At 45.3% G+C, this 12,710-nt stretch overlaps 2 protein-coding genes across 2 annotated transcripts in view; one reads left to right on the top strand and one right to left on the bottom strand.

Moving 5' to 3' along the window:
• The window catches only part of LOC136628679 (uncharacterized), a 256,103-nt gene that overhangs the window by 1,983 nt on the left and 241,410 nt on the right, over positions 1 to 12,710 (top strand). The window contains exons 3-4 of the mRNA XM_066604785.1: positions 1,564 to 1,703; positions 9,479 to 9,655. Coding sequence (XP_066460882.1) covers positions 1,564 to 1,703; positions 9,479 to 9,655 — 317 coding nt within the window. The remainder of the gene's footprint in view (positions 1 to 1,563; positions 1,704 to 9,478; positions 9,656 to 12,710) is intronic.
• Positions 1 to 12,710, bottom strand: part of LOC136627280 (oocyte zinc finger protein XlCOF22-like) — a 357,854-nt gene that overhangs the window by 288,647 nt on the left and 56,497 nt on the right. The window lies entirely within an intron of this gene.

Here is a 12,710-nt window from a genome sequence, read left to right as displayed (position 1 = left end):
AAATCTTGCTCCTGGCTACTAAAGGTAGCCGAGGGCCTGGAACAGTGACTGGGGGTTGCGGTGAGCTGGGGCCGCGGTGATCGGGGGCCACAGTGATCGGGGGCTGCGGTGAGCTGGGGCTGCGGTGATCGGGGGCCGCGGTGATCGGGGGCCGCGGTGAGCTGGGGCTGCGGTGATCAGGGGCCGCGGTGATCGGGGGCCGCGGTGCGCTGGGGCTGCGGTGATCGGGGGCTGCGGTGATCGGGGGCTGCGGTGAGCTGGGGCTGCGGTGATCGGGGGCCGCGGTGATCGGGGGCCGTGGTGAGCTGGGGCTGCGGTGATCAGGGGCCGCGGTGCGCTGGGGCTGCGGTGATCGGGGGCCGCGGTGCGCTGGGGCTGCGGTGATCGGGGGCCGCGGTGAGCTGGGGCTGCGGTGAGCTGGGGCTGCGGTGATCGGGGGCCGCGGTGAGCTGGGGCTGCGGTGAGCTGGGGCTGCGGTGATCGGGGGCCGCGGTGAGCGGTCTCCGATCACATGATCGCCGTGATCCAATGGATAATGGCGATCACATAGTGTGTACACTGACACAAGTAGCCAGTCCAACATAGGCTCTGCTCCTGATGAACCACATACCTGTGGGGAAACGCGTCGAGCTCGAACTGAGCCTGAACTTGAGCTCAAATTGATGGACTCGTGTGTGCTTCTCAGATTACAAACAGTGATTTGATTGAAGTTCCATGAGTCGATATATATCTCTGTAGATCTTATGAATGAATCTACCTTGATTATATACATTAGCAAACACAATATAGTGAAGAGCTGTGTAGCTCACTTGTGCTTTGCTTCCGATCAGATTTACCGATCAGACACACTATAAGTCAAGATCAAAGAGTGTCCTTATCTATCGACTACCGTGTCTTTGATACTCACCATCAGGACCTCTTGACTCCGAAAAAGACTTCAAAAAATACGGAACTGTTGTGTGTGAAGGGATATTGTGACATCCCTTTGTTTTTTGTTATGTTAGTCCTATAGCCCATGCGTGTTTTTTAAAAGGATCTTAATAAAAAGTATTATTTTAGTCTATAACTGTGAAGGGCATAACTAAAAATATATAGACTTACCTGCTCCTGTGAATTAGTGTATGCCAGAGCAAGGACACCGAGAGGGTCACAAGCTGCAGTAACATCATGGATTCACTCACTGAGAATGCTCACACCTTATGGAAGCTTCTGCAGCACATCTGCAGCACATCTCACCCTCAACTCAGGTCATGGATTCTACATCTCCGCTACATCTTAGAGATAATACAGCGCAGTACATGAGCAGTGCAGTGTATTGTCTGAGCCATCACCTGATCACAGCACTGTGAGTCTAATAAATGTTGTCATATATATAGGAAAAAATGTTTTCACGTGTAAACCCCCACCCCCACCCCCAAGAGCGTACGAAAATCACCCCATATATTACTGGAAGAATGCAGGTAAAACACATTTGGTATCACTGCATTTGTAAGGACTGATGCTATACAGTGATGTTATTCCATATGATAAATGATGATTACAGCCGCTCCTCTCTTCATAAAGGTTCCCACAGGACGAGATCCTCCACATCATCCTGTTGTCTCCTACTGAATGACCCACCAAGGATGGACAAGGAGCGGAATGAGATTACCGAGATCCTACTGAACGCCGCCTTGGAGATCATCTACCTGCTGACCGGAGAGGTGAGCGGCTCTAGATGTCTATCGGTAAGTAGGCACATTGTAATAAGGAGAAAAGGACTAGGAAAATAGAAGATGATGGCAGGAGGAGAGAACATGGTCCATCTAGTCTGATATCTATATAGAGACATAGAAGATGATGGCAGGAGGAGAGCACATGGACCATCTAGTCTGATATCTATATAGAGACATAGAAGATGATGGCAGGAGGAGAGCACATGGACCATCTAGACTGATATCTATATAGAGACATAGAAGATGATGGCAGGATGAGAGCACATGGTTCATCTAGTCTGATATCTATATAGAGACATAGAAGATGATGGCAGGAGGAGAGCACATGGACCATCTAGTCTGATATCTATATAGAGACATAGAAGATGATGGCAGGAGGAGAGCACATGGCCCATCTAGTCTGATATCTATATAGAGACATAGAAGATGATGGCAGGAGGAGAGCACATGGTCCATCTAGTCTGATATCTATATAGAGACATAGAAGATGATGGCAGGAGGAGAGCACATGGTCCATCTAGTCTGATATCTATATAGAGACATAGAAGATGATGGCAGGAGGAGAGCACATGGACCATCTAGTCTGATATCTATATAGAGACATAGAAGATGATGGCAGGAGGAGAGCACATGGTCCATCTAGTCTGATATCTATATAGAGACATAGAAGATGACGGCAGGAGGAGAGCACATGGCCCATCTAGTCTGATATCTATATAGAGACATAGAAGATGATGACAGGAGGAGAGCACATGGTCCATCTAGTCTGATATCTATATAGAGACATAGAAGATAGCGGCAGGAGGAGAGCACATGGTCCATCTAGTCTGATATCTATATAGAGACATAGAAGATAGCGGCAGGAGGAGAGCACATGGTCCATCTAGTCTGATATCTATATAGAGACATAGAAGATGATGGCAGGGGGAGAGCACATGGTCCATCTAGGCTGATATCTATATAGAGACATAGAAGATGATGGCAGGAGGAGAACACATGGACCATCTAGGCTGATATCTATATAGAGGCATAGAAGATGACGGCAGGAGGAGAGCACATGGTCCATCTAGGCTGATATCTATATAGAGACATAGAAGATGATGGCAGGAGGAGAACACATGGACCATCTAGGCTGATATCTATATAGAGGCATAGAAGATGACGGCAGGAGGAGAGCACATGGTCCATCTAGGCTGATATCTATATAGAGACATAGAAGATGATGGCTGGAGGAGAGCACATGGCCCATCTAAGCTGATATCTATATAGAGACATAGAAGATGACGGCAGGAGGAGAGCACATGGTCCATCTAGGCTGATATCTATATAGAGACATAGAAGATGACGGTGGGAGGAGAGCACATGGTCCATCTAGGCTGATATCTATATAGAGACATAGAAGATGACGGCAGGAGGAGAGCACATGGTCCATCTAGGCTGATATCTATATAGAGGCATAGAAGATGATGGCAGGAGGAGAGCACATGGTCCATCTAGTCTGATATCTATATAGCGACATAGAAGATGGTGGCAGGAGGAGAGCACATGGTCCATCTAGTCTGATATCTATATAGAGACATAGAAGATGATGGCAGGAGGAGAGCACACGGTCCATCTAGTCTGATATCTATATAGAGACATAGAAGATGACGGCAGGAGGAGAGCACATGGTCCATCTAGTCTGATATCTATATAGAGACATAGAAGATGATGGCAGGAGGAGAGCACATGGTCCATCTATGTCCTGTTGGTACTCGCGCTTTTAAAGGATTTGCTCTTTAATATGAATGGGCAGGCCGCACAATCATGGCATGGGTATGTTGCTGATGGTTTAGCTGCACCTAACCAATTCTCGTTCATCTTGGAAGGTGCCAAATGGCTTTTCACAAGGTGATCTTTTAGATTGTGACTTCTGCGAAAAGTGATCATTGGTGATTGAGGTATGGTGTCGGTGATTTCAGGGTCATTAGCAATAATGCTCCAATAGTGTGCCAAGATCTTCCTGACTTCTTGGGTATCCGTGTCGAAAGTTCCCATAATGCGGGGGGTTTGGGAGGTGTCACGCTGACGTGGAACTAATAAATTTGTTCTTTGTTGTGCCTTAGCATACTTAAATGCATTATCGATAATGGCTGCCGGGTAGTCTCTCTCTCGAGGAATCTCTGCCTTAGTCCCAGGCCTTCCTTCTGGAAATCATGGCTATCTGAGCAATTGCGTTTGATCCTCAGGAATTGACCCTTTGGAATCCCTCTTTTGAGGGCAAAGGGGGGATGGCTGTCCCATTTTAGGAGACTGTTGGTTGCTGTTGTTTTACGATATAAGGTGGAAACAATAAAGCCATCTGTTCTTTTAGAAATGAGCAAATCCAGGAAAGCAACCGAGGTTGGATTGATCTCAGATGTGAGCTTTATATTCAGGGTGTTCGTGTTCAGCGTATCTACGAAATTTTTAAAGGACATTTCCGAGCCTCTCCAAAAGACAAGAACATCGTCTATATAGCGTAACCATAGGATGATGTTGTCAGACCACTCCTCATTGGTGTAAATGAACTTTTCCTCCCACCAGCCCAGGTATAGGTTGGAGTAGGATGGGGCACAAGATGTCCCCATCGCCGTCCCCCTGAGCTGGTGGAAGTACTGGGTATCGAACAGAAAGAAGTTGTGAGTCAGGATAAACTGCAAAAAATCAAGGATACATTGATTGTGTTGTTGAAAATGTGAACCTTTTTATTGTAGAAAAAATTGGGTAGCTTTGATGCCCCCATTATGTGGGATGGAACTGTATAGTGATTCGATGTCAAGAGTGGCAAGTAGAGTATCCGGACTGACTGTAATACCCTCAATGAGCCTTAGAACGTCCATTGTATCTCGAACGTACGATTGTAGAGAGAGCACGAATGGTCTGAGAATTTTATCCGTGTAGATGCTCATGTTCTGAGTAAGGTTCCCGATGTCGGAAGCAATTGGTCTACCACGAAAAGGGCTGGTCTCTTTGTGGACTTTTGCTAAAGCATAAAAGGTTGCCACTGTGGGATGTAGGGGGTACATGTAATCGAATTCTTTTTTTATCGATGCATTTCATCTCTAGGGCTCTACACAGTATTTTCCTAAGGTCCATCTGGAAATGTGCAGTAGGGTCAGTTGTCAATACCTTATATGTAGATGTGTCGTTCAATAGGTGGCGACACATTACTTTGTACTGTTCTCTACTCATGATGACGACGTTGCCGCCCTTGTCGGACGGTTTTATGACCGGTTGGTCATTATTCTTGAGTTGTTGTAAGGCTTTGCTTTCATCTCGAGAGAGATTTGGACATCTTTTCTGAGGTTTGATTGTTTTAAGATCCTCAATAACCAGACGCTCAAAAATATCTAGTTTAGGGCAGGGACATGCGGGGGGATTTGAGGTGTTAGCTGGTTTAAGGTCTGTAAATGAGCCCACTCCAATAGGTCTATCATTCTCATCTTTAAGTGCTTGTAGAGTGTCAAGACTTGGTAGGTCCATAACCTCAAGTCCCAGCTCTTTGGCACGTTCGCGGTTTTTGATCGCGAAAAATTTGTGCCAGCGTAATTTGCGAGTGAAGAGGGAGATGTCCTTCGCCCACACGAACGAATCGAATTTGGTCGTGGGGACGAAGGACAGCCCCCTCTCCAAAACTCGCCTTTCACTCGCAGTCAGAGCGTAGTCAGATAGGTTAATCACCTGAACTTTATTAGCCAATGGATTCCCTGACTCGATTTGACCACTAGGGGTGGTGGACTAATTCTGCGATGTTAATGGTAGAGTTTGCATCTCTGCCCTCACAGTGGTGCCTGATGTTCTCGCCTCTCCGTAGGAAATACTGAGAGATGGGCTGTTCTAAAAAACTAGCCGACTGTGGTGTCGTACCACGTCCTCTGGGGTATTGTGTATATCGTCCCCGTCTGGGTGGTCTGGGAGGTCTCCTATTGTTTTGTCTTTCACTGTCAGAGTGATCGGGCTCAGAGGAGCTGATGTCGGTCTCAGAGTATGATTTGCTTCCTATGTACGCCCTGTTTTCTTTAAAATCTTGTAGATCCCGGTTAAATTGGGTATGTTTCCGCTCTTTGATTTGAGCAGTAAATTTTTTGATATTGGTTTGCAGAGTTTTTTCTTTGGTAGAGAAGTCAGGGTCAGAGGTAAATGATTTTGCTTTTTCGATCAGATCCTCAAGTTTTCTGATTAATAGTTAGAGTGGATTTCTCCTCCTCCAATAGTAATTTGATAAGACGCAAAGAGGATGCTGTGGATTCGTTTTCCCACTTAGTGAGAAAGTCTGGGTTACGTAGTCTCTTGGGGGGTATAATGGGGTTTCTCAACCCTCTTGGAATAATTTTGGTTTCTTCGTGTTTTTGGAGTCCCTGTACCTCCCACCAGTTTCTTGTGAATTCCCGGTACTGCGTGGTCAGTTCTTTAAAGCACGTGTTAATAGAGTAGTCTTGGGCTTGTCGGCTAAGCTCCCCTTCTAAAAAGACTGCGCCTGCATCTGATAGCCACTGAGTGGCAGTTAGGTCCCTCAAAAGGAAACCGGCCATACCAGATTTGGACAAGAAGAAATCACAGTGGTATGTCTAATCTATATATTATGTAAAGCCCTTCGCAGATATAGACTTAAAAAAGATAACTTTATTCAAGAAATCATTAAAATTACGGGCTACCACAAAGACACTTACAAACATAAAGTGACAGGACAGAAAATAGAGTATCGCCCGTCAAGTGAGGGCCACTGATGGCCACCAATCCTCCAATGCTTTCAGGTAGAAGGAATTTGGATACTCAGTTCTAAGGGTTATCGTCCCTTTATTTATATTTTGTGGGGGCAGATATTACAGTGATTAGCCTTCGAGTTCAGAGAAGATAATAATCCACAGTGTATTAGTATGCTTAGGCTCAGGGATGCCATCGCTGATATGCGCTACGACGTCACTGCGCTCCTACAGCGTTGCAGGTTTACACCCCTTGCCGCTCATCGACCAATCGCACTTTCCGGTGCGCGATGACGTCATCACGCTACGGAGCTTGTGATCCAGCGCGGAACGCAGAAGTCACGGTGGTGCGGTGCCTACTGCATGATCAGGGAGCCGAGGAGCAAATCGGATACCGGGAACTAGGCCACATAACCCTGCAGGAGGCACTTGGATAATAATCCCCACTGCTGACATATATAAGGCCATGTTTCCAGCATATACGTTGGACCATCTGTCTCTGAACCGCCCCTACCCTCCCCGGATTGGCTGAGGGGCTAAGCACACCCCTGATAGGAGGAGCAAGGACACCTTAAAACATGGTCCTTCTAGACTGATATCTAAATAGAGACATAGAAGATGACGGCAGGAGGAGAGCACATGGTCCATCTAGTCTGATATCTATATAGAGACATAGAAGATGATGGCAGGAGGAGAGCACATGGTCCATCTAGTCTGATATCTAAATAGAGACATAGAAGATGATGGCAGGAGGGGAGCACATGGTCCATCTAGTCTGATATCTATATAGAGACATAGAAGATGATGGCAGGGGGAGAGCACATGGTCCATCTAGTCTGATATCTATATAGAGAGACATAGAAGATGATGGCAGGAGGAGAGCACATGGTCCATCTAGTCTGATATCTATATAGAGAAATAGAAGATGATGGCAGGTGGAGAGCACATGGTCCTTCTAGTCTGATATCTATATAGAGACATAGAAGATGATGGCAGGAGGAGAGCACATGGTACATCTAGACTGATATCTAAATAGAGACATAGAAGATGATGGCAGGAGGAGAGCACATGGTCCATCTAGTCTGATATCTATATAGAGACATAGAAGATGATGGCAGGGGGAGAGCACATGGTCCATCTAGTCTGATATCTATATAGAGAGACATAGAAGATGATGGCAGGAGGAGAGCACATGGTCCATCTAGTCTGATATCTATATAGAGACATAGAAGATGATGGCAGGAGGAGAGCACATGGTCCATCTAGTCTGATATCTATATAGAGAAATAGAAGATGATGGCAGGTGAAGAGCACATGGTCCTTCTAGTCTGATATCTATATAGAGACATAGAAGATGATGGCAGGAGGAGAGCACATGGTCCATCTAGTCTGATATCTATATAGAGACATAGAAGATGATGGCAGGAGGAGAGCACATGGTCCATCTAGTCTGATATCTATATAGGAACATAGAAGATGATGGCAGGGGGAGAGCACATGGTCCATCTAGTCTGATATCTATATAGAGAGACATAGAAGATGATGGCAGGAGGAGAGCACATGGTCCATCTAGTCTGATATCTATATAGAGACATAGAAGATGATGGCAGGAGGAGAGCACATGGTCCATCTAGTCTGATATCTATATAGAGAAATAGAAGATGATGGCAGGTGAAGAGCACATGGTCCATGTAGTCTGATATCTATATAGAGACATAGAAGATGACGGCAGGAGGAGAGCACATGGTCCATCTAGTCTGATATCTATATAGAGACATAGAAGATGATGGCAGGAGGAGAGCACATGGTCCATCTAGTCTGATATCTATATAGGAACATAGAAGATGATGGCAGGAGGAGAGCACATGGTCCATCTAGTCTGATATGTGTATAGAGACATAGAAGATGATGGCAGGTGGAGAGCACATGGACCATCCAGTCTGATATCTATATAAAGACATAGAAGATGATGGCAGGAGGAGAGCACATGGCCCATCTAGTCTGATATCTATATAGAGACATAGAAGATGATGGCAGGAGGAGAGCACATGGTCCATCTAGTCTGATATCTATATAGAGACATAGAAGATGATGGCAGGAGGAGAGCACATGGTCCATCTAGACTGATATCTATATTGAGACATAGAAGATGATGGCAGGAGGAGAGCACATGGTCCCTCTAGAGTGTTATCTATATAGAGACATAGAAGATGATGGCAGGAGGAGAGCACATGGTCCATATAGTCTGATATCTATATAGAGACATAGAAGATGATGGCAGGAGGAGAGCACATGGTCCATCTAGACTGATATCTATATAGAAACATAGAAGATGATGGCAGGAGGACAGCACATGGTCCATCTAGTCTGATCTCTATATAGAGACATAGAAGATGATGGCAGGAGGGGAGCACATGGTCCATCTAGTCTGATATCTATATAGAGACATAGAAGATGATGGCAGGAGGAGAGCACATGGTCCATCTAGTCTGATATCTATATAGAGACATAGAAGATGATGGCAGGAGGAGAGCACATGGTCCATCTAGTCTGATATCTATATAGAGACATAGAGGATGATGGCAGGAGGAGAGCACATGGACCATCTAGTCTGATATCTATATAGAGACATAGAGGATGATGGCAGGAGGAGAGCACATGGACCATCTAGTCTGATATCTATATAGAGACATAGAAGATGATGGCAGGAGGAGAGCACATGGTCCATCTAGTCTGATATCTATATAGAGACATAGAAGATGATGGCAGGAGGAGAGCACATGGCCCATCTAGTCTGATATCTATATAGAAACATAGAGGATGATGGCAGGAGGAGAGCACATGATACTCTGATGAGTGTCTCATGATACTCTACTCTGATATCTATGTAGGGATATAGATAATCGGGGCAATAGGGAAATAATATTTCTGGTTATATCATTGATTACTAGAGATGGGAGATAATTCAGAAATTTACTCTAATTCGCACATTTGGAGTAAAAAGGAAATTTTCCCCTGAGTGTCTCTCTCCATCCACAGGATTACACCGCAGTGAAGACATCCGGTGACTCTGTGACTACCATCACCCATCTCCAGGAGTCAGGCGGATGGAGCCGGACCCCGGGCCCCATCACAGAGCCTCCCCTGCACCTCCTGACCAATAAGGAGAAGATCCTAGAGCTCACCAAGAAGATGACGGAGCTGCTGACCGGAGAGGTGACGCTGCGGGGAATGTGGGGGACATTATACAGTAACAGGAGGGTCTGGGTGATGACTGTATATTGTGTTGTCAGGTTCCTATAAGGTGTCAGGATGTCACCGTCTATTTCTCCATGGAGGAGTGGGAGTATATAGGAGGACACCGGGATCTCTACAAGGACGCCCTGATGGAGGAGCACCAGCAAAGTACAGCAGCAGGTAAGAAGAGACCTAAAGTAAAATATATAGAGATTTGTTTCCCATTTATGGACACCTGCCTTGTATGTAGCGGGAGTAGCTCCCTTCCTGCTCCATTCAAACTCCAATGCTTTAGGGCTTATATGTACATCCAAAAGTATTAAAGGGGTTGTCCAGCGGCGAAATCAAAATTTTTTTTTTCTTGATACCCCCTCATTGTGCCCCGTTTAAAACAATCTATTTGTTGTTTTAAAAAAAAAAATTTGCTTACTTGCATCCACGTTCGGGCAGCATCTTCTTTTCTTCTTTTAAAGATGTCCGCCGCTCCTTTTCCAATGATGCACTGCGGTTTTCTCCCATGGTGCACCATGGATTGTCTTCTGCTTCCTTGCGTTCCACTGCCGATACAGCCACCTAATTGGCTGATCGGCAGCACGTGACAGAGGCGGAGCTACGATGACGAGGAGAAGAGGGAGGAGCCATGACGCCGCTCGTGAGCCCGGAGGGAGTAGGAAGAGGAATCCTTACAGCGCAAGCGGGTCTAAAGCTGCCAGAAGCCACAGAAATTAGACGGCACCATGGAGACGAGGACGCCAGCAACGGAGCAGGTAAGTGAATAACTTCTGTTTGGCTCATATTTAATGCACGATGTACATTACAAAGTGCATTAATATGGCCATACAGAAGTGTATAACCCCACTTTCTGCCGCGGAACAACCCCTTTAAAGGGTGAAGGTGAAAAAAAGTTCAGTTTTGTTACAAAGTTCACAATGCGCATATTTCCTGTCCAAAATGTCCAAAATGTACAGTTCTGGAACACCCATGGGGCTAGGTAACGGCAGATTGTGTGGATTGATATAAAGAGACCCTCAAGTTCAAATTGAAAGTTTGTACATTGCTTTTTTTATAGCTAACTTACCTGAAACCCTCGTTGTGATCCATTCATCACTGTCAGAAGGATTTTTCTAATATCTAATTTGTGTCTCCTCCCTTTTAGTTTCATCCCATTGCTCCTAGTCTTTCCTTGTGCAGATGAGAATAGGGCTGATCCCTCTGCACTGTGACAGCCCTTCAGATATTTGTAGACCGCTATTAAGTCTCCTGCCAGCCTTCTCTTCTGCTAAACATTCCCAGATCCTTTACCCGTTCCTTATAGGACATGATTTGCAGACCGCTCACCATCCTGGTAACTCTTCTCTGAACTTGCTCCAGTTTGTCTCTGTCTTTTGTAAATCGGGTACCCAGAACTGGACCCAGTATTCCAGATGAGGTCTGACTAAGGAAGATGTAGGTAAGTTGGGATCACTTGCCTGCGGATCGCCGTCCTCTTGGTTAGGAAATGGTCACCACTTTCATGCAAATAGGCTGCAACAGACTGAAGATTCTTTAAATCTGAAGTCTGCCAGCTTTATTTCACAGCACATCAAATCAAATTGATTGCGCATACCACAGTCCATAGAATGCCGATAAACACTCTATCTGGGTGTGAGTTTAAGGTCGTCTTTCCCTGTCAAACGCAAGACCTTTATTGGTCCTCACTGGATCCCAGCTTGCAGCCCTTCCAGCGCTGTAAGCTGTCACTTCCTCTCTGCCATGAACTGAGATTTTTATTTAGGTCCTGCCATACCCCTTAGGTGATTTCTCCACTCCCAGGTGTCAGAATGCCTGTCTATTGCCCTTTACTGGTGATTCTGTGTAATGCACCCTTACAAAGAGTAGAGGGGGATAATGACCTCACGTGATCTAGACTCTATGCTTCTCCTAATACATCCCAGAATTGTGTTTGCCTTTTGGATGCTGCATCACATTGTTGACTCATGTTCAGTCTATGATCTATTAGTATACCCAAGTCTTTTTCACATGTGCTGCTGCTTAGCCCAATTCCTCCCATTCTGTATGGGCTTTTTTCATTTTTCTTGCCCAGATGTAGGACTTTGCATTTCTCCTTGTTAAACAGCATTCTGTTAGTCGCCAACCACTGACCAAGCTTTTCTAGATCTTTTTGAATACTCTCTCTTCCCTAGTGTTAGCTATCCCTCCTAGCTTTCTGTTGTCAATTTGATCAGTTCCCCATCAATTCCTTCCTCCAGATCATTTATAACAATGTTGACCAACACTGGGCCCAGGACAGAGCCTTGTGGTTCCCCACTTGATGCATTCTTCCACTTGGATGTGCAGCCATTTATGACCACTCTTTGAGTACGATCACTCAGCCAGTTGTGAATCCACCTAACAGTTGCCTTGTCAATCCCAGATTTGGTCATTTTTTCAATTAGTATGCTATGAGTTACTTTGTCACATGCTTTACTAAAGTCAAGATATAATATATCCACCGCATTTTCCTGATCAACCCAGTCAGTGATACTATCAGAAGGAAATTAGATTAGTCTGGCATGACTTGTTTGTTACAAACCCATGCTGGCTCTGGTCAATTACTCCATTCTCATCCAAGTACTTGCATACATGCTGTTTAATAATTTGTTCAAAGCTCTTTCCCGATATAGAAGTCAGGCTCACAGGCCTGTAGTTTCCTGGATCCACCTTCTTCCCTTTCTTGAAGATAGGGACAACATTTGCCTTTTCCAATCTTCTGGGACTTCTCCTGTTCTCCAGGAATTTTCACAGATTATGGCGAGTGGTTCAGCCATTACCTCCGCTGCTTCTTTTAGTATTCTAGGGTGAAGTCATCTGTCAATCCCATATGTGGTTATTTTTCTAGAGAGGGTTGGAGAAGCGAGATGCAGCAGCTGCACACATTAAGCCTTTCTTCTTATAGCATTGTTTGTTTATGTATTTAAATTTGGCGCCTAAAAACTTCATTTGCGCTCCTAAATTTCTCGATTTAGGAGCCGATGGTGCTGAGGTAATTTTTCTT

The sequence above is a fragment of the Eleutherodactylus coqui genome, chromosome 5 (assembly GCF_035609145.1).
Source record: "Eleutherodactylus coqui strain aEleCoq1 chromosome 5, aEleCoq1.hap1, whole genome shotgun sequence".
In the NCBI taxonomy this organism is placed as follows: domain Eukaryota; kingdom Metazoa; phylum Chordata; class Amphibia; order Anura; family Eleutherodactylidae; genus Eleutherodactylus; species Eleutherodactylus coqui.
This window is presented reverse-complemented; position numbering and strand designations above follow the sequence as displayed.